Source organism: Odontesthes bonariensis, chromosome 15 (genome assembly GCF_027942865.1).
Source record: "Odontesthes bonariensis isolate fOdoBon6 chromosome 15, fOdoBon6.hap1, whole genome shotgun sequence".
NCBI classification, from domain to species: domain Eukaryota; kingdom Metazoa; phylum Chordata; class Actinopteri; order Atheriniformes; family Atherinopsidae; genus Odontesthes; species Odontesthes bonariensis.
The window spans coordinates 21,990,060-22,012,345 of NC_134520.1; the positions used below are offsets into that span (position 1 = coordinate 21,990,060).

The 22,286-nt window shown below is 41.1% G+C and overlaps 2 protein-coding genes across 3 annotated transcripts; both read right to left on the reverse strand.

Annotated features, from left to right (window-relative positions):
• Nucleotides 1-973: 973 nt before the first annotated feature.
• On the reverse strand, nt 974-15,381 carry ppp1r2 (protein phosphatase 1, regulatory (inhibitor) subunit 2). 2 transcript variants are annotated; one of them, XM_075485542.1, is made up of 6 exons: nt 15,025-15,381; nt 8,363-8,470; nt 7,898-7,978; nt 5,573-5,676; nt 3,799-3,993; nt 974-3,182 (listed from the first exon to the last, which is right to left on the reverse strand). In XM_075485542.1, exons 1-6 carry the CDS (start codon nt 15,153-15,155, stop codon nt 3,163-3,165), a joined length of 639 nt encoding a protein of 212 aa, XP_075341657.1. In that variant the 5' UTR covers nt 15,156-15,381; the 3' UTR covers nt 974-3,162. The 2 variants fall into 2 exon arrangements, with proteins under 2 accessions (XP_075341657.1, XP_075341658.1); XM_075485543.1 differs by lacking the exon at nt 15,025-15,381 and adding an exon at nt 10,093-10,224.
• A 1,124-nt stretch (nt 15,382-16,505) lies between these two features.
• LOC142400900 (protein ANKUB1-like) lies at nt 16,506-20,534 on the reverse strand. The gene is made up of 6 exons (XM_075486156.1): nt 20,445-20,534; nt 19,970-20,113; nt 18,504-18,720; nt 18,051-18,165; nt 17,572-17,962; nt 16,506-16,526 (listed from the first exon to the last, which is right to left on the reverse strand). Exons 1-6 carry the CDS (start codon nt 20,532-20,534, stop codon nt 16,506-16,508), a joined length of 978 nt encoding a protein of 325 aa, XP_075342271.1.
• Between the last annotated feature and the right edge of the window lie 1,752 nt (nt 20,535-22,286).

The following is a 22,286-nucleotide window of genomic DNA, read 5'->3' on the forward strand; positions in this document are numbered from 1 at the left end:
CTTCCTGATCCATAGGATTTACCCAGCATCCAGTTTCATACTTTCATAACCACCTCATACAGTGCGTGTATCTCTACTATAATAAAACGGTAACACAGCGATCACATTAGACGTTTGCGGTTTTCCCCCAAAAAGAAAACCCAGACATTTGCCATTTACGCTTAAAAGGTTGTTGTGTGGTCGAAAGTGACACCGTTTGATGCGTTTGTCCTCAGCTGTGAACACACATCAGACCCAAACACATAATCTGCTGGGACAAGGACTCGAGTTTTTATCCCATTAGATTTAGCAGAAATCCCGCAGGGATGGGAGCTGTTGTACGTCAGCGCCACCTGGTGGTACAGCAGAGATCAAATTACTAAGAGTTTCTCAAAACAATTGACAGCAATTTCACCAAAATAGTGTCAGCACATTTAATTTTCTTGCTTCCTGGACTATAATCTCTCAAATGAATGCCAGAAGCTGTATTTCTATCCCTTTTTTCTTAAGATAGGATCAATTTAAATGCTTTTGCTATGTTCAGGGAAATTCCTGACGTTTCAGACACAGCAGATTAATACAAATTGTATGTTTTTTGGGCAAAAAGAATAGTTTTTGGTACGTGGTAATGCAGCGCTGAAATGAGGATTGGTCAGTAAAAAGTTCAAGTGGTTTTCTTTTCAACATTTTTGATGGATAAAGCAACACTAGGCACATTTAAATCTCTTATAACACAATAACAGACTTTCATTCATGAACAGTAGATCAAAATCAAGGCACTTTTCCCACATCAACGCCCAGTTATTTGAGGATTAACCGGATGAAAAGTTGTTCTTTTCAATGCCGTTTGGTATCAAACTCTCTGGATTCACTTCTCTTCGATAATCGTTCACATTAAAGACAAAAGGGAGCTGGTGGGAAAGAATAAACCAAGCGGGGAAAAGATGTTCTGCATCATTCACTTTCCAAAGAAAAAAAAAAATCTGAACCGTAGTTTATAACAATACTCGTTTAATGATAGGAGACAAAATGAAACAGTGCACACAATCTGATGATTAAGGACATGCATATTGGAAATAAAAACAAGGACAACGCAAAAGAAAAAAAAAAAGAAATGGCTGCGACACATTATTTTGAGACGTAGCAGAGTCACGGCGCTCCTTAACAGTCTGTCATCCTCAGAAAACTAACAGGGTGAAGGGATGTGAAACGAAAAGCAAGACGTGAGGTGAAAGTGCACAAAAAGATTTAAAAAAGTATCATGGAGACATACATTAAGAGGCACAATCGACAGGTAACCACCACCTTCAGAATCGTATCAAAGTTCATCGGTCTCCCTTTTCCCGTTGGTTTGCAGATTCAGTATCGAAACAACAGACAGCAGTTCGGTTTCCTTCCAATTACAGGGTACAAAGGGCATTGTGAGAAGTCATTCTGTTGGTTTTATGATCTTTTATGCTTCCACATAACAAAGCTCGACACTTCGGATCACACGGGGGGGGGGGGTTTAAAAGGTGAGAGCAAAAATAAAAAGAGAACAACACGAGACTTATTGAAGTCTCCTGCTCGCCTTTCATTTCATGCCACCTTTGTAGCGACTCTCGTGACACATGTCCGACACTCCAAACAGTACAAAGAAAAAAGGTCACGCCTCCAGTCAACTTTAGTGGTTCAACCTCGACATCGTCCTCAACACAAGTCAGCAGCATCCATATTTCTTCCCATCACGTTCCCCAGCTCCTTTAGTGCGAGACACTCGAGTAGCGTGAAGTCGGGTGAGAGGACTTCGTCATTTTACCTTCCCCCCCGAATAACTTACAAATTCAGGCAAAGATGAGCAGTCAAAACAGACAAATTATCCAAGAAAGCGCACATCGAGTGCCAAATACTTACTCGTCAGATTACATTAGAAACTTAAAGCTGTAACTTGTTAAAGACAGAAGCTTTAGACACCGTTCCGTTTATCAGTAGCACGTGCTAAATAAACTGCAGCAGCAACACTTCAATACTGTCCCTCAGATTATCTCTAAAAACTAAAATACCAAAGTACAGTTACTTCACTCCTCCGGTCAGGGAACACTGAACATCGACCAGCTCGTCCTGGAACCTTCTCTCATGCAAGAGGAAATATGGAAAACAATTCTACTGATTTTTGATTTTTTAAACAGACCGCATCTCGAATTTGCTCAGAGATTTAACTTGGACAAGGCCTTGAATCGGGTTCGATGAGGTATACATGTTTGCAAATTTGAAGCACGGTTGGCTGTGTGGTGTTTTACTCCTCCAGAGAGACGGTGCGTCCATTTTACAGGCGAGCGTCCCGGTGACACTCTACAGGAAGGGGTTCTCTAACTTTTTTTCTGCAACTCCTCCCTGTTCGAATGATGAAAAACAACCCACATCTCGTTTTTATTCTTTGATGTAATTACATATTCATTATAACAAGCCAATGTGAAGGGAAATATCCTATTTTCTGTGAAACAGCACTATAAAAGGGCTGCTTAAGTGTTTGAGAAGATGTGAATGGAGATAAAAACACCAACAGCCGAACCGGTCGCCCCGTGACCAGCTTTTAAATCACAGCTTTTGGTAGAAAGAGAATGCATCAGAGTGATTGGTCACAAAGAAAGAAAAGAAAGAAAGCCGCGAGAGGTGCAGCAGGTATAAAGAAAAAAAAGGTTTCCACGTCTCAGATATACCTTTTGTGAGGCCGTGGAGTTTCCTTTGTCTTCTTCCAGGGGCCGATGTGCTGATTTGGGCAAGACGGGTGTGCTGGTCATCCCAATTTTTATTTTTTATTTTTTTTCCTATTTTATAAATTTTTTTCCAAAAGATCTTGATCCTCCTTTTACAAACAGAATCTCGTATTCTTCAGTCCGATGTCAGTCCAGAACAGGCGGGACGAGTAAATTCTTGGCAAAAGAAGAGGGAAGAGGGACAAGCAACAGCCCCCCCCCCCCCCCTCCTCGAATTAAAACCGCTGTTTTTGAAGATTATATTGCACAGTTCTAGGAAATAGTAAACAGACAGGTGACCGGGAAGTTGTCGGCTGTTGATAGGTGTTACATGGGTGGTAAAGTGGTGTTTGCTGTACGGCTCAGCGCTGGATCATAGAGCCCAGCGACGCCGTCTGTCTGGATCTGGAGCTGTCAGGTGGGGCTGAAGGTGGGAGACGACCCTCATCTACGAGTCCAGAGAATCAACTGGAGAGCAGACACACAACGAGATTAGACAAACACGGAAATAGTCCCGCTCCATTTTGATTTGATTTTTACAATTAGATTGGCTTCAAATTCTTATTATCAAATACGAGGAAAGTCGAGGAAAGACCTGCTCGACATGTACATACACCATTATTCTATTTCTCTTCTACTCATGCTTGTTAAACTCATTAGGAGAATGTTTACTGAAGTACTAAATCAATTGAGAAGTCAGGTCATTTTCTAATGGACATTTATACAATTTGTCATCTTGTGAAATTTTGAGGCCCTCTGCTGGTCATAAGTTTTACAGCAGATTTAATTTATTCACTTCTTTTGGACCCTGAGGGTATGTGCAGTGTTCACGAAGAGTAAATGTTTATAACACAAAATGTTGTTAAGATCTCCTGATCCCAATGGGCTGTCACTCTGATACACAGATGTTTGAGGGTATGAGTCATGGGGCGGCACAAACAGAATGTAATGAAATCCACAACGATGATAAGCAAAGCCATTATGTCTTTCCATTTCACAAACATCTTCTTGTTTTTTTTAAAAAACACACAAACTAACTTCTTCCACTGCCATCCAGTTGTGCACACAGTCTCCTTCGCCATACCTTCCTGTGGCGGGTCAACGTTGATTTCCTCCGTCTCCTCTGTGGTCTCCCTTAGGTCCTCTGTGTCATCCCTCATCTCTTCGTCTTCATCTTCGTCCTCTTCTATCTCGCTGGCTATGAGCTGGCGAGCCAGCTTGATGTTCAGGCCCTCATTGTAGTGCATCTTCCTCATCATCTGAAAATGCTTCTTTTTGGCTGCAAAAGAAGAAAATGCGAAAGGACTTCAACAACCTAAAACCACCGGGTCTGCGCGCAATCTCTGGCGGTTAATTATAAATCTGGACCGGTACAGCCTCACCGATAAAAGCAGCCGTTTATCTTTTATCCGCATTAAATCACAAGCTGCTGAGCATGCACGCACCGTAAAAACGCGTCTCTCGTTTTCTGTAAGTTACGTTAAAAATAGGTTAAACTGCAAATGTGGTGCAGTTGGACACCTCAGCTGTAAACCAGCACGCTGACGACTTCTGTAAAACTCAAAGTGAACTTTGGTCTCTCCTCGTTCAGACATTAAAGACGGACCGAAAGATCAAAAGCCTCCACCCTGCTTTCCTTTATTGCTTTATTGGCCACCATGACAACGCCCTGATTAGTTTGAACTACACCACACTGCTTACGAAAGGACTAAAATCAATCACCTACACCAGGTGTCATATTGAGGGTTGAGAACATTCACCAGGGTCGTATATTTGGGCTGCCTGACTCAGATTTGGGTATTTGTGTTGCTGGTTTGGTGTAGAGCCTGTTCAAGGCCATGTTTGTGTCTTCAAGCGGGAGAGACTGACTAATTTTTTGCATTTGATGTGTACACCTCAGCGACAGGTGAGATGCAACGTAATTATGGCCGGACTTGAGCTGATTTAAGTAGCAACACACACAAGTTTCCAACACATACGTTTGACAAAGACAGAAAAATAGAACCCTGGCTGTACAAAGAAAGAGCAAAATATCGTCCATCACACAGTGAAAGTGACAATAATGATAAAAAGAGAGATTCTTCTATGTACTGTAACGAATCAATCAGACATAAAAGGTAACAACTGATACAGTTAAAGCCTTTTCAACCCACACAGCTTTTAAATTCTTCAGTAACACACAAATCTGTAGATTTCTGTCAGGGTTGAAACGGTTGTGAAAGGCACACATCAATACAGAAGATTTCTTTTGCTATGAACTCATCCCATGAAAGTCTAAACATGTAAAAAAGAAAAACAAGCATCTTTAACCGATACGTGCCATTAGTCGACATTTGCTGAAGCTCTGAAGCTGGACATATCGACTAGCTCTTACCCGCGCAGTCTGAATATAAACAACTCTGACTAAAGACAACTAAAGAGAAGTGTTGTGGCCCGAGAGCACACAGAGAGCAGCAAGGTCTGGGACTGGGCAAAACAAGCCGACACTGTCTCTATGCGTGTGTGTTGTTCTTGGGAGGGATGTCAGGGAAAAAAGGTCATGAGTACAAAAAAGCCTTGAGCCTTTCTCGGACCGATCCCTTTCAATGCTGCACTGTGGAGTGGCACTCAGCACTGAGTCACCCTCACGGCAGCAGAGGGCACTTTATATTAAGATGGTGGATATAAATAGGAAGGTGAACTGTGGGGTCCACCTTGATAAAGTGATCTACAACTCTACCCGCTGTGGATCAGTATCCACAGCAGACATCTCTCATTCAGCAGAACAACATCATTCTACCGTCAAAACATTTTCGTTGAAACTCAATGAATGAAGGTACCGGGTGGTTTAAACATGACAAACTCCACTGAAAGTTTACCTTGTTCGTCTGGTGTCAGCTCCTCTTCCTCCTCCTCGCTGCTCTCCTCCTCCTCCTCCTCTTCTTTCATGAAGCGAGGCTCTAAGCCCTCAGCTGCCACCAGCCTTAAAGACATTTGTGAGGAGTTTTAATGATGTCAACAATAAATGAGTTCATCACCATCTAGAACGCATCCCTGACAAAGCCTCGCCAGCTAATTGCGTGGTTTTTGCTTAGGTGGAGGCAGGGTGAAGCATGGAAAAGCAGGCTGTGTGTAAAAACTCATCCCCCCCCAATCTCTCGCACACACTAAGAGCTTCAGCGGCGTTGGACAAAAGGAATAATGGAACAATGTCTGAGGAAGGGCAGGCTGCCCGAAACGTCACATTAAATTGAGAAACGGGAGATTGGTGTGCGGACTTTATTTTCAGTTTTCATGTTACTTTGCTAGTCCTGCACCCATAACCTTTTTTTGAGACGGATGTGCGTGTTTTTTCTTTGCTCTACCCAAAAGGAATAATGGGTCATGGCTGAATGGATGGTAGTAAATATGTGGAACTGCCCCGGGGAAACTGCCATTTACTGATTCTCCAACTGACTGGCATGATTCAGCCAGAGAGAAGACCATATGTTTCCCTACAGTTTCAAAGGCCACCAATGATATCAGACAGGCAAAGACGGATGGAAGAGAGAAGTCAAAAGGAGACGGCAAATAATGAACGAGGAAGTCGTTTTCAAGTAAAGCGCGGTTTAAAAAGTTTAAATAGGGATGGAAAAGAGGAGAGAGTTAAGAGTGGGTGCTGGAACAACAGAATAACAAAAGAACAGAGGAAAAGAGCAGCTGTTATACAGTTCTGTCTGGAGGATTTGGTGTAAAACAATGGAAGGCACTCACTACAGATGCAAACAAAGGCAGCTAATTGACTTGCAAGCCAAAGGCTAATCACTATCCTCTGTGTTACACACACACACACACACACACACACACACACACACACACACACACACACACACACACACACACACACTCGAACTGCTTCGTCCAATCCCAACATCAGTTCACTTAAGCAAGCACGAAGACCAACAGCAATAATACTTCAAGCTCCTGTTATCATCCCGATGACGGCTTTGAGTGGCAGACAAACCCTTTAATACAGACAGTCTGTAAGATCTGAAATAAGAAAAGATGTCCGGCACTCTGCTGCTTTAGATGTGCTACCGCCGCCCTTCAGTTTACTCTGAGGTGGGGCTCCTCAAATAAGGAAAACAGGCAAATAAATAGACCTCGTTCACTGTCCACATGTCAGTGTAACGTTAATCAAACTTCCTATTTTATGCCCTCACATGTGACAATTCCAAATGATCACAAATAAAAGCACGTCCAAAAAAAACATGTAAAGTGTATTCGAAACCATCTCTGTAGTACCAACAGCCAGTTGGATTTAGAGCTACTTTCTAAACAGCCATGAACCCACTGTTTATTGATCAGCAGTTACTGTGGTTTCCATGAAAACAAAGAAATGTCTCCACCCACAGCACGAGACAGTAACTTTACATCTGATCATGTAGATGGTTGGAAATAATTTGTGTGTGTTTCACTCACTTCACAGACAGGGAAGGAGTTTTTTTAAGAAGTGTGTTTAAAGCAAGTTTCACTGTAATCAATTCAACCTGCTGACACACACACACACACACACACATATACAGTGATTTCATCAATGATGCAGAAAATATTAACATGGCCTCTTTGAGAGGGCAGGTTATTATTATACAGTATGTTCCAGACAGTGAAATAGGGGGCAATTATTCCAACATGTATATGTTGGTAAAAGGTATATAAAGGAATGTTTGGCCATCTTTTGGCAGTGTGACTTAGGTGTTGTTCAGAAAGTTTATCTGTGTAATGCTGCGGTAAAGTGGCCAATGAGTGTCTGCAAGACATCAGCAGCTGCAGAGGAAAGGAGGTTGTTGCTATGCCACATGTTCATTGGAGGACAAGGTCATTAGTGTGTGTGTGTGTGTGTGTGTGTGTGTGTGTGTGTGTGTGTGTGTGTGTGTGTGTGTGTGTGTGTGTGTGTGTGTGTGTGTGTTTGTGTGTGAGAGAGAGATCGGGTGTGGCTTGTGTAAGGCACATCTGAGAGTCCCAGACTTCTACCTTTTCTGGGTTACATTTACAGTTGCTCTTCTTGTTTAAAAAAAAAAAAAAAAAGAAATAGATGAAAAGCTAGCTGAACTGTTTTCAATGGCTAACCCAGCCGTCTGTGCTTTAATTGCTTGGCTTGCCCTTTCTCCGTCTGTGTATTTGGTGTTAATGCGTTTCCATGCGTTCGTGTTTTTAATCCTTACTTTGATGCCAGGTCATCGGCCGCAAGTCCGCTTTGGCCTTCCGAGTCACTCAGAGCTCCCTCGTCATCATCCCCAACCATCCTGTGGCAGAAGCAAACAGCCGTGCGGACGAGTTAAAAAGAGGGTGTGTGGGGAGGAGAGGAACGAGAGGAATGAGAGAGAGTGAAAGGAGGACAGGAAAGAAGGCCATGAGGAGCACAAGACAATCATCTGTGATGAGACGGGTTCTGAGCCGACTGTTTTCAGCTCAGATGGGATTCAGTCGTTTAGCTGCTTCACAACTACATTCACAAGATTTTAAACATGAAGCTTATGATTTCAAATACAAGCTCTCAAATTGTTTCATCTTTAAAACTACGAATTAACGAATGAACAGCACACTGATAAATTACTGAATAACAAACTTCTATAACTAGGACAACTGTTTTAATGTGCACATGTGATGGTTCATGCAAAGCTTTTCACCTGTTGTAAGGTGTGTTGGGTTCATCGATCTTCATCAGGCCATAATCTTTGTCAGCTGGATGGTACGTTGCTAGGATGTTCATCTCATCCCATTTCTGGGATTTCTTGCTGCAAAGAGATCAACGACAAAAAACGTTGAGTAGAAAATGAAGGTTGTCTGGACAGTCGCTCAAAGTGGACCACAACGTAGCTAACAATCCGCCGCACAGCAGACAGATTCCTCCCGGGAGAAGAGCAACCAGATATAATCTGGGACTGAACGCGTCCCAGTTTTCACTCAGACTGCATTATTTTTGGGAATGCACGGACAAAAGACCTGAAATGTCATGAGCACAAATATGACGACTCCTGAGATATAACACTCCATCTGTTTCAGTGACAACTGAATGCATCGTGGATGAAAGAGAGATTTGTGTGAGTGTTGAGGCCGATCAGCTGAGCGTGAATAAGGTCAGAGTGAAACAATTGCTTTTTTTCCAAGAGCTGAAATTTGCTCAACTTTCCTTTTACACATCTGACTCTAATCCTCAACATGGACCCAGTCACATCTGACGAACAAGGTTTTCACCTCAAAAATGCTCTACCGGGGGTTTTGGGTGAGAATTACACTAATCCTTCTTAACTTTTCAAATCCTCACGGGGAAATGAACCGATACAAAGACACAATTTAAATCGTAAAATGTGAAACAGAACACCTGCCGCAGTGGTTCTGGAGAGGAAACTAGAGCCATTTGTTTCAACTCAAAGACTTACAATTAATTATCTGTTCTTATCTAATGTGAAATCTGTTGCATCACTTTTTTAAATCTCAGTCTCTACATCTGAATATCCGTCTTTCTTTCATTGTAAGCCTGTGGCCTTTTCACTGGAAAAGCCTTTTCTACTTCTTTACTCGAAGCGAACAGCTGTGAAGCCAGCTGTAAACCACGTCTGCCCTCTGAAACCTCCTCGGCCAAGTCACGGCACATCCTCCCTGACCCCGCTCACGGAAAAGGTCGGATGCCACGGGAGACAGGAAAGCAGCGAGAGACGAGAGAATTGCTAAAACAGCCGCCTGCTGCTACAAGCCCAAAGAGCACCCCCCCTCCCTCTCTAAAACACGCATGAGCATTTAAAACCTTACAAAGAGCTATCATTTTAATGAACTGATAAACACTGTTTGTTACAGCAGCTGTCTGTACTGTAGCCAGCTGCTCGGGAAAGTTTCAAACAGAGGAAAACAAAGATTTCTTTATCATGACGGTACAAGATCACATGGATGTTATAGATTTTATAACGTGCCAACGTCACTACTACAATAAACAGGATAAAAAATGAAGGTGAGCTCACAGAAATCAGCACTATGAGTTGCTCGTCTTCTCTATTGGCAGCATAAGTCAAAAGTTGTTTTAACTGGCATGGACAATCATCCTAATTTTTGTTGATGTATCAAAACTCCTGAAACCATCACGGCTTCTTCTCAAGCAAAAGACCCGAAAAACCTTTTTCCGAGGTAACCTCTGGAAGTCTTTGCGCAGAACGCGAGGTGCGAACTCTTGTGCTTTGCTGCGGTTACACAATACGAACCAGATGCTGATGATGCTCTATTCCCAAACAGCTGAGGCCACTTTAAATCACTCAAAGCAACACAATGATGAAGCACCTGCCTATGCAACGTCAGGAAAAAAATAAATAAATACTCAAACAACAGCACCAACCAGTAGTCAACACTAAAAATAGAGCTCTCTTACGTGACGATGACTGCCTCTCCGGGGTGGTCAACAGCTGGCGACATAATGCTTCAGGAAAACTCATTAAACAGAGTGAGTCATCGCTGAGAGCTGAGCTGTGCTATCAGGTAGCATAGTCAATGGACGGTGAGGAAGAGTCCAGCTCTGTGCTCTGCCCACGAGACCTAACCCGCCAACGGGAACGGCAGCAGGCAGAGAGGTGCTCATCGGGATGCACAAAACATACACAGCCAAAGAAAACTGGTGCCAGCATCATCATCATCGGCCACATCATCAAGTCCACACGTGTGCCTCCCACCTCGCAGTTTGGTCGACTCACAGAGATTTAATCAAACGTTTAACTAAACAAATGTTAATTCGTTTAGTTTATAAATATTTGCATGAAAGAAATGTAATACCGTCAACTCCGACTGCTTAAATGAAGTTTAACACAGATTTATGCCAACATATATACCGTGATGCTTCTCGTGTCAGCTGTGGTACACGTGCATGGTCGCTGTGACTTGCTATGGCTATATACTGTAGCACTTCTGCGGCCTCTATACATGCCGTCAGGCTCACACCATCAGTTTAAGAACTCTACCAGAATAACTTCTTAACAGCTCACTTGACGAGAGATCATGAAACTAAATAAAATTGGCTTCATTGTTTTGACACTCCCCGTCTGCGTCTTGCATTTTCGATAGAAACTCGACAAAAGTACGAATCGCCGCTCCCTCGGGTGACCTCCGAGAGCACAGCCAAAGATTACACATAGTTTGAGAAATGGTGTGCGAGTACGTGCACACCGAATCCACCGGCAATCGTAAAAATCCAACACTCGGACAGATATCTGCAGGATCTTTATTGGTATACCGAGAAATAAGCAAAAATTCAGTGTCTGAACTGAATCTTAAAACTTAAAATTAATGATCATTGGTCAAATGCTTCATTCCAATCAAATTAAGTTGCATTCATAGGCAGTTATACTGAACTAATTTATAACACATCTCCATGTCAAAATACAAGAAAAAATGAAGATGGATGTTCACACAAGAACTCCTGTATGTCACAATGTCCCAAAGCCTGTGCCTCATCTTTGAAGCAAAGAGTTTTTCGGATACTTACTAATTCTGACTATGTCTTTTTCCTAATTAAAAAAAAAAGAAAATGTTGATCATCTGACCTGCGTAGGGAAGAGTAAACTAACTGTGTTTTTCTGTCCAGATTATGAAATGTCAGAGATTCGCTGCCTGTCAGTCAAACCGTCCGTCACACAGTCAGGGTGAGGCTTGCGGGACCAGTGAGGGGAGATTGAGTTTCATGGAAGCATTCGTGAATTATACATGACCAGGTGTTAGGCTCATACATCACTGTTCACTAAATAAAAGTGGCTGATTGAAAGGGGGGAGGTTGATGGTGTCAAATGGGTCAAAGAAAGTGTCCAAAGCCTAGCTTTGCCCTACAGTACCGAGGGAAACTTAAATGGAGCTCCAAGTAAACAAATTGAACACGTAGGTGCATGAGCAATGTATAAATGTGTACACTGTAAAGAGAGGTTCTGGGAGTCTCAGTTTTCTTCCTGCACTGCTTTGTGTATCGAGCATACATCGGGAACGATAACAACGATGCCCGTAGAGCAGTTTTTCTTTTGTTTTTTTTTCCATCACCTGATATAGTTATGGGCAACAGCTCTACTTCATTGTCTGTCCACACAAGTGAAACACATTTGTCTTTCCATTCTCCCCATTGCATGAACTACTGTTACGGTTCACCAGGCATCAGCACAGTGTTCTTCTCTTTGTATTCTGATGTGCCGTTAACGTAGAAGTCGTCGCCACCAACAGGCCCGGCACGTACATTTGAGCATTTGCGGGAATTTCTGCCGTATTTTCTGGAACAGATGGAGACCGTTTTTTATTCTTCCAACATCCAGAGCAGTGACTTCTTCAAAACTCCAGGTTCTGACAAAAAAAAAAAAAAGCTGAATTGTGTAAACATAGAGGTGGACAACTAAATGGTTTCTGGTTTTTTGTAGAGCTAGCTCAGGATATCCTCGGGGTAGTCCTAAGAATGACCTAAGAGGGCGATTTGATTTGTTTCTGTTCAGCTGAAGCAGACAAAAGCAGAAAGATGTTTGGGCTGCTGTCAAGCTGAGTCTGAGCACTGCAGCCTAAAGCAACCGTGGGAATCAAACTTGCAGATTTTTTCCCTTTTGCGAGTAAAACAAATAATTTAACTGTGCAAATCCTCAGGTATGCAGACTGTAAATAATCAAAGGTGTCATCGAGAAGATACACCATACTATGAGTGTCGATTATCAGCTGCATTCTGTCACCAGAGGGCTTAATTCAAGCAACAATGATTAAAAATATAAATTATGAAAAGAATATTATAAAGTGGTGTCTGCTTCTCATTCAGTCTTGTTATTTGTGCTTTGAACTCACACCTGACAGAAAAATATCTCTTTTGTCCTCGACACACTAGAGAAACTATTTTTGTGAGACAAAAAAACAAAAGGCCTAATTTCTCTTGCAACAGCCCTGAGGACTGCTCCTATTGACCGGACATGCTGGCATGGTATAAATAAGGAGTGCCACTGATAATAAGAATTGCTGGTGATCCGTTCCAAAGTAGCTGCTAAGACATGCATCAGGTAAAACCTGTCGTTTTCACAACATGTGCGCCAGCATGCATGTCGATGATTCAAATTACCACATTTGTATAATTCTATAGTTATTCCTAATTTGTGTTAAACAGATTTTAAAGGGATTAAAAGCTCAAAATGGATAACTGCTGAGCCCAACAGTCAGCCGAACTTCCAGCTAGCACCAAAGACTTAGCAGCATTTGGCAGGTGGGTGGTGTTAAATAAAGTCCACTGCAGACAAGCTCACATATCTTTGTGTATTTCATTTTAGGCTGAACCAATTCACCATGCTTTAAGCCACCTCTTGGAAAACAATGTGTTGGTTCCGATTGTGATATTTTCCTTTAAAAACAGACCGGCAGATGTGCTCTGCTTCGAAACAAACATGCCCAGAACACCAGATGGATTTGGAAGACCTGTGCATTAACCTTGAAACAGCAAGACCCGCACCTGCTGTTGCTTCAGATTTTCACGCAGAGATTACTCAGAGATTTCAGTTTGGCTCGAAGTTGACATACGTAGGTAAAAATATCCCACAACATTTTTCAGAATTCTATAAAGTCACAAAAAGTAGTTTTCCTCCCTTAATGCTTTAAAAAAAAAAATTAAAAAAAAAAAGCCTCCCCACATCTGCAAATCTCTATTTAAATGGCCTAATTTAGGATTAACTGGGAGATCCAGTGTAGAATACTTTTTATTGTGGAACCAACTGGAATCAGTCATATAATGTATGGTTTTTTTTTCATGAATAAATAACACCTCTGCAATTATAACAATCCGTCTATGTTGGCAATTGCATACTAATCCTGTTTCCTGGGGTCGGATCATTTGGAGAACGACATCTTACTGTAACACTGCAAGTGTCCGTGATACCAATGAATATGAGAAGGGAAAGCCAGAGAGACACCAATCTCCAACTCCTGCCGCATCAACTTCAAGGCAGAGCACCCATTTAGCAACAAAAAGCTGATTTAGCTCTACCAAACCCAGTTTACACACTGTGCATACCATTATGGACAAAACTGATGTTCCCTAAACTATGGAGCTAAATCAGTTTCAATATTCACAAATGCGATTTACGATTTAGCTCCATACTAAACTATCAAGACTGTTGCACCACTCCAGTTTGTCTGCCTCGCAATGCTCTTTCTGGTCTAATCTGAAATAACCCTTGTGACATCGAACATACTTGATATTTTAGTCCAGTATTCACTACTGCGTGTGGTTACATGAGCCATAATCCGTGCCAATATCAGGATGGAAGCTAAGCCAAAAAATGTGAGATGGCCCCGACATAAAGTTTAATATGCGGCTGGACTAAGGGGCACACTGGATGTGTTCAAGGATCAGAGGTTAAAATGATAACTAATATTCAAGTGTTGTCTTATGAGATGATAGAATTGGACATTAAGAAGATGTGGGTGAATTGTTGTTTTTGTAGTGGTCTCATTTGATTTGACACAGTGTAAAGAGAAATGGAGGGAAATCCAGATCTGCTTTATCTGCCCAGTGATAGATCTGTGACTCAGTGTCTGTCAAAGGCACAGTGTCAGACATTTTTAACAGTTTTACACAGTGTGGGCAAGCTTAATTATGTTTTTATATGGATCATAAATGAATAATCGATCGCTCAAACGTAACCTACAGCACACATTAATATTACGAAATGTAATGTAATGTAATGTCAGCAGTTAATCTGGAAGCATTTATGTAACCAAATGTGATGGAAATTCGACTTAGTAAAATACCATGAAGCGAGTGTCTAACAAGTGTCTGTAAATTAAATGATGAGGTAGTGACTAAACACTAAGTGCGAATTTAAAAACAACAACATACGAGGAGGCATGTTTGCTCAAACCAAAGAAAATGTTACGGTCGACATTGTCATTATAATCGTCACCCGGCTTCTTTAACTACAACTTTATTCTGCCAATGAACAGGAAAAGTTATGTATGGTTAAATACTTCCAACTAGCATAAGTATTGATGAACAACCGTCGCAATCACATCATCTGGCGTGTCTGATATCGTGAGCTAACAAACAAGCTAGCCCAACAAAATGTTTACTGAGGTAAACATTACGTCTTGGCTAAATGTACTCGGCAGAATATGTGAGGGTGGTAAAACCTCTTCGCATTTATGAGACGGACCCAGAAAGTTCTACTACAGACGGCAGACACTGCTGGCTAACATTAGCCGCCAAAGAGATTTCAGCCAAGGAAGGCTAACAAGTGTTTAGCTATCGTTAGCTGTCTTTACAGGGTACCACCCTCAGCCTCAGCACGTCTGAAGAGAAAAATCTTACCCTTGGTCATCTTCCGATAGTCCCAGGGCGTCTTCAGTGTTCTCCGCTGGTACGTCTTCAGGCAAAGATTTAACGTTTGTGCCGCTGTTCTTGTTTTTTAAGATGCCTTTTATCGGTCGGGGAGCTGCCATTCCCGCACACGCTGACGGTCAGACCCGGCTGGCTTCTAACTATTTTTGCTCAAGCAATTCTTTGATTCCGTGATTTATGCAGTTAACTTCCAAGAGATAGTTTCTGATTTAAACACGCACGCCCTCATAACTCAATATTATTGCATAAAGTCAGGAGAAGACTGCACAGGCTACTGCAAGCACAGGTGATTTTTGCATGTCAACTCTCCGGTTGCTCACTGACGAGTGGAGAAACGGGGCAACAGCGTTACCAATGCTGTGGGTAAGCTGGGGTCAAAACATCGCGAGAATTTGAAACGCGTTTTCGTTTCTGTCACTTGCTCGGAAATTCGTTGACTTTCAGGATAATATAAACATATATGACGTGTATCTTAAAAAGCTTATTTTAAAAATGTATTTATGCTTGTTCTTTAAGTGCAATCCAATCAATTCAAAGCAATTAATTCAATCGAAACATAACACTAACATAACAAATCTTCAAAAAAAAAGTAATTCAAAGTGCTTAACTTTAAACATGATAAAAAAAACATGACAAAGCAGATATAAAGATATAACACAGGTAAGGCATTTGATAAAAGAAGAAAAGAAGATGCAATAAACAAAAAAGACGATAAAAGGCATATAAAAAAAGCACCCATCCATCTATTTTCCATGCCTATTTATTTCCAAATATGGTCTTCGAGGTGGAGTCTGTCCCAGCTGCCATTCAGCGAAATTCAGGGTACACCCTGGACTGGTCGCCAGTCCATTGCAGTATAATAAAACAACAAAATGAAATAAGACAAGATAAAAATTTTTAAAAAAAACAGCACAGTATAATGAGAAATTAACCTATTGCAACAGCAAAGATATCAATTTTAAGATGTGATTCAAAAGGTGCAAAACTTTGAGCAGATCTGCAGTATTTTGGGAGCTGTTTCCACAAAATAGGTGCATAAAAACTTAAAGCAGCTTTTATAACAATCGTATTATATCATTATAAATATTTTATATTGTTATGCCTGGTCAATTGTACAGTAACCTCAGCCTAGTCTTGTATATATAGAATCTCACCTTTCAGAAATGAAAATGTATCATTGAATTTACTGTCCGGTACTCTTTTCACTGTTTAATCCTTTATTAGAAGTGTTTTCATGTTGAATGTGTCTAGCTTTACAATAGACACGTAGTTAGTAGAGACGATACAGTATATTTGTTTTATGCTTTGAATTTTATTAAAGAATAAGTGATTTCATCTACAAGGCCAGTCCTTACTTGGACTTGTGTCTTACACAAAATTGCTTTTACTAAACTATTCAATTTTCAACTTTATCATACAAAACATCCACATCTATGATTTTTCTCAAATGTTCATGTCTGGCAGAGATTTAACTGAGCACACGAAGACAGAGAGGTTAAATATTCACGTAATGCAGTAAGTCTGGGACGCACTCCTTAGTTGACAGAGATCTTTGTCGTCCACAGTGTTTAAGGCAGTTTGTGAGATCAACGGTAGCAGGACTGATGGGTGGCAGATATGAACAGCATCCAGATCCACAAGCATTGAGCCACGAGTGCGCATGCTTCCTGACCAGAGTCCGTGCTATATTCAGCTGCTTCAACCACGATTTCTCTGTGAAGGTACTACACCAAAATAAAAATAAAAAGATTGAAATCAAACTTCAACAACATCAAAAATGTCTGTTTAAGTCACATCTGTTTGAATCTTTGCCAACTTATTAAGCTACAAAAGACTAAACACATCCGCAAGGGATTGAATTCATAGCAACAACTAATAACAAGGAGATTTTACAAATAGACATATACAATGGATTGTATTGAACTTCAGATAAGAATAAACTAATGAAAACCTTTAGGAAATCGTTTTTATCTTGCATGTGAACATTTATTCAAAGTGTACAAACCTGGCTATCGTCAGGCAGTATGCAGCGTTCCCTCTCAGTGTCTGGCCACAATGCTGAGAAGATTTCTGAGATGCGTTCGGAACATGCAGAGATTTCACTGACGTGCTAATGAATCGCCTGGAAACATTTTCTCTGGTAGATAGTGGGACTGCAAACCTCCCATTGCAAAGGCGGCTGTTGCCACCTCTCATTTTATCCACCATGCCACCCTCTCTGTTCCTCATACAAGGCTTTTTCTGCATCCCTTTCTCAGACTGCAGGCTTGGTAATGGTTGTGTTGGCCTTTTGAAGGAAAGATGTGAAATCAAACTTAAGTTGCTGATGGGTGGTAAAGGCGGCAAAGCTTTCGCCTTCAAACCACATCTTGATTTGGTCTCAAATTTCCTGGATTTGGAAAGCGACCCCGGTTGATTGAAGCCATCTACCAGAAGTTTGTTCCCCAGCTTAGCTTTCAATGCTTCACTGGTGTAATGGCGCCAACCGGAGGATGCTCTCTTTTTCCCTAAACTCACCCAGTGTTTTATCTGGAGATAGATACGCATTGGCAGAGACGCATCGAGCACAGATACTACTGAGCACAGCTTGTTGGCTAAGTAGCGTGCACATTCTCTGTGGCCATGCTTAATGGCAATTTTCAAAGGGTCACAACCTGCGGGGTTCCGACACACCAAGTTATTAAGGTTCTTAGTGACAAAGAGTTTGAGGATGAGGAGCTGGCTGTTCTCTGCAGCCACGTGGATGGGACACTTGTTGGCATCCTTGTGGTCGCTCTGTTGGCACCACTGCCGGTATGGATGAACTCCCACCGGTTCCTCAGCGGGTACCCCCATTTTCAGCAGCCAGCTGGCCAGGTCCAAGTGGCCTGAAGAAGCAGCGACATACAGCGCCACCTGTAACTGAAACCTTGAACAACAATGAAAAAAGTTCATGAGCAGAATAAGAATATTTTGTGTGAACAAGTGTCAAACTATTATTTATATGAATTTCTGACCTTATTATTGGTTTCTCCACTGATAGGTTACTCTGGACGGTCAGTCTGTTGCCTCGGACGCAACCCTGAAGGAACTCCACCCACCCATCCCATGTTTCCAAGCAGAGAGTATTGCCTGCAGTTATAATTGATCTGTTTTATATATAAAGTACAAAGTCTTTCATTCATGTCGTCAAAGACCTCAGCAAACTATGTTTGATACAATCCTCAAATCTTTCTGTTCAGTTAGTGGATCAGCGAGATTAGACGGTGAGGGCAGGTTTTCAGTGAAGTTAACACACATCTGTTGCAAATAAAAAGAGTTTCAGAAATTACGACTTGTCATTTGTGGCCATGAAGATAAATAATTACATTTATTATAAAATTACTCACAGAGTCTTGAATAATTAGGTGTGCAGCATTTACTGTGAGGCAAAAATAACAAGAACAGCACAGAAAGAAAACCAGTTATACCCATTTCAATGCCATAGTCATTCAGCCAGTTGCAGTCATAAAGTTGAACACCAGCAGGTGTGCTGAGTCTAAATGCGCTGACTGGAAGGCCGCTTTGCTCAGATACTATGGTTTTCAGTTTGGCCACAGATGTATGAAGCAGACACTGATTTCCTATGATTGGCAAGGTTTCCCCTGTCACAGCATTGAACACATGCATCACAGGTCTCGTTTCACTCTGAAAAGTAATTAGAAAAGAACAACAACAGTGCAGTTAATATGACAAAGGTGCAACAAATATCGGAGAAGCAATGCTATGTCTCGTTAAAAGAATACGACTTCCAACTGGGGTGCATTAACCTGAAAACCAAACTTCTGCCTTAAGCTGACACTGTAGAATAAGTTTGTCAAAAGCCACATTTTTATAGATTTTATGGAACATTCATTCTTTTCTTTTCCTTTCTTTCCACGTGTATCTGCAGTGTTTGGGAGAAATAAGTTTCATTTCACTATAATGCGAATGGTCAAATGAAAAGTTTTAAAGTATAAAGACGTTTTTTTTAAATCTTACATCAAAACCAGTTTTAAATCTTTTATCTTATCAAATGTAAAAACATCTAACGAGTCGTACATTTTTAAGGTGCCTTGACACACAGGAAGCAGAAATTCTGGTCTCTTTCTGGTCCTTGTCAGGAGACGAGCAGCTGAGTTTTGCAGTAGCTGTAATGGATCAATGTTCCTTTTAGAAACCCAAGAAAGAAGAGCATTACTGTAATCAATTCTGCAAGTGATAAAAGCATGTTTCAGTGTCTCTGCAATGTTTTTCAGGTCTACTTCTTTGCTCTATTTCAAATATGGGCTGTAAAACTTAAACTGGAGTCAAATATAACTATTCGGTCATTAATTTCCTTTGATGGGTTTGCTGACAGCGATTTTAATTTCGAATATAGTTCCTCTCTGTGTGCAACAGGACTGATGACCAATACTTCTGTTTTCTAGTATATACACCTAGGACGAAGGAAGACTAATTTAAGTTGGGAAAATGTGAATTTAACATGAGTTGAAGATGCAAAGTATCACAACAAAGTGATCGAGGCCAGTGCATAGATATGCGGGGATAGCTGAAGTAGAAAAAGAAAATAACACTGTTAGGCACTGGTAAAGTGTCTGTGCTGTCTTGTCTACTTGAAATCCAACAATAGTTTGTTAATTTTTTTAATTGCAGAGCTCATAAATTGTTGTATCACTTGGATACAAACTTCATCCCTTAAAAGTGTTCTAATTTTCACATTTTCTTCACGGTGGAAATCTGCTAATTCAGTGGCAACACTATGCTGCTAAAGCATAACAAGAAAAGGAATGCTAACGTGATTGGTCCGTCTTATCAGAAAGATGTACCTGGTTTCTCACACTGCATCACAAGCGGACAGTAAGTCTGTGGTTTCAATGCAGCTCCAAATCTCTAAACCCTTTGGACATTTGAATACCTTTACTGAGCAGTGGATGGTGCTTCTGCTCGTGATGCCTAGGTCGCGTAGAACCCAGTCGTCCTGCAGTGCTGCACCACCGTAGTTCAGTTCCAGGTACTGTCGGATGTACCCATCACTTGAGAGTTGCACAAGAAAAATATCCTGTCGAAAAGAAGAGAGCAGAAAATCATGACAGCGAAGTGTCCAAGAAACAAAGTCCTTTGTGGTCGACGTTATAGCTCAATCAAAATGGTTTTAATCTTTCAAGACATATGAGGTAAACAGTCTTGTGCCAGAGTTAAACACGGATCATTCCTGCTTCAATGGATAATCACAATGTATATATTACCTTAACAAACAACATTATGCCAAATTAGTAATAAATCCATTTATCTTTTGTCCCTGTTGTGCATCCAAGTCATCAAAATTGTGATCAAAAGGCATTTGTCAATTAACAGTCGAGGTCTTAAGTGACAACTTTCACTCATGTTACCTTTGCCATCTGCTTCAAAGCGCCAACAGTCTGATCTGGGGAGACATCAAAATGCTCAAAGAACCCTTCGTAGCAGAGGAAGACCCTCATTTGTCCTCCATGCATTTGTGCTTCTCTGTTGTGTTCTGCTGGGAGGGTGTGTGGGTGTGTGGCTGGTCTTCTTTTAGAGGCAGATTCAATGCAGGGAGGGGGAGTGTTTAGAAAGGCATGCATATGCTAAAAAGTGGCATTGAGGCTGTTAACAAAAGAGGATTATTTTTAACCTAAATGAAAATGTATGCAGTGTTTGTTTCTTATATGGAAATGAGAGAGATGTTGATTCGGCTCAGCGTGTGTTTTTGGTTTGGTGATACAGAGTGTTGAAATACGTCCTCAGGCTTTGTTTCAAGACAGAAAAGCACAGACACCTTAAGACAGTCAAAAACTCAAAGATGAACGTGAAAGATGAATTAAACATTTATGTAAGTTTTAATCACAGCTAATTTGATATGGCTGAGAAGTGAAGGGATTAAAATAATACAGGCCTGCATCCTTTGTACACCACACACAGGCATCGAGACAATTTCTATGTTTCTTTGCAGAATGTCACCGTCTATCTGATCTATCTCAGGAGACAGGAAACACTCATTGCACGTAAAAACAACAAACTGCTGAGCCACAAAACTGCAGTTTGGTTTGGTCTCGTGTCACTTACACACCTGACTTGCTTCTGTTTTTACAGCAGCAACAAGACTTAACCACAAGTGCCTTATATTGCCGAAGCTCAAAGTCAAAGGTTTTCAGGTAAACATGTGTGAGTGTTCAGGGCTCTGGCTTCCAGATATAAAGTTCAACATATTTTGCACTATATTAGGTTGATTCTGCTACGGCATTACTCTATGAAGTAGGCCTGGCTTTCTTTAGTGGAATGCTGTCCAGCTCCGTTACAGACCAAACCAGACTATCACTGGACAAAAGGTTCTGCAAGTGTACCCAGTTTTATGAGTGAATCCGTTGGAAACGTGGCTCCGACCCCAACACTTTTACGTCAGCTCTGCACTTGGCCTTTTCTTAACAAACAAAAAGACTGCCCACGGAGCTCATGCTGTTTTGAGGGTTTTAGTCATTTAAAATGCTTTGGGGAGTTTTAGAGCTGTATAAGCTTTAACAGAAGACCACTACTTTGCATTTGACCTTTTACAGTCTGCAGCTGTTCCCAAGGCTTTTGTGTTCAGTGTGGGCAAGACGGAAAGCACGACTTAGTTTCTCAAGGTTCCAACCCTGCGAGCTTATAAAGTATAAAAATATCAAGAAGAAATTAATTAAATGTTTACTACAGGGATATAAAAGCTGGTGTTTTAGTAACAGACCATACCTGCTTCTTGTTTTGAGACTTGCAAATTAATATAATCTTAAGATTAAGGGGGTATAGCAATGTCTTTTGTCCCTGTGGCTCAGTGGTCAGAGTTGGTCACCCAATAACTGGAAGGTTGGTGGTTCAATTCCCACTCTCGCCACAACTGATAGCTGGAGGGGTGTCAGTCCACCTCCTTGTCACAGCTGAGGTGCCCTTGAGCAAGGCACCATGGACAAATTTCGTGTGTGTGCATGACCAATAAATCAGATCTTAATCTTAATGAATGACAGAGTAATATTTCACCTTATTTCAACTAGTATCTGATGTTTGTGATTTTGTTGTTGTAATCAGTTTCTAAAAGTCTATGTAAAAAAGATGATCCTTTGAAAATTTTAAAATATTGCCTTTACCATATTGATATGCTGCTTTCATGAGTTACTTTACATGACCATATGTTCAGAATTTATAATAATGCACAAATAAAATCACAAAGCTTTATTCTTTGA

Coding starts and splice junctions, on each gene's coding strand:
- ppp1r2 (XM_075485542.1), bottom strand. CDS start 15,155: ATGGCAGCTCCCCGACCGATAAAAGGCATCTTAAAAAACAAGAACAGC. Junction 7,979..8,362: donor CCCAACACACCTTACAACAG/GTGAAAAGCTTT, acceptor CTTCTGCCACAG/GATGGTTGGGGATGATGACG. Junction 5,677..7,897: donor GCCGATGACCTGGCATCAAA/GTAAGGATTAAA, acceptor AATGTCTTTAAG/GCTGGTGGCAGCTGAGGGCT.
- LOC142400900 (XM_075486156.1), bottom strand. CDS start 20,534: ATGAGGGTCTTCCTCTGCTACGAAGGGTTCTTTGAGCATTTTGATGTC. Junction 17,963..18,050: donor GTGGAGAAACCAATAATAAG/GTCAGAAATTCA, acceptor TTGTTGTTCAAG/GTTTCAGTTACAGGTGGCGC. Junction 16,527..17,571: donor ATCTCCAGATAAAACACTGG/GTGAGTTTAGGG, acceptor TCGTGTGCTCAG/TTAAATCTCTGCCAGACATG.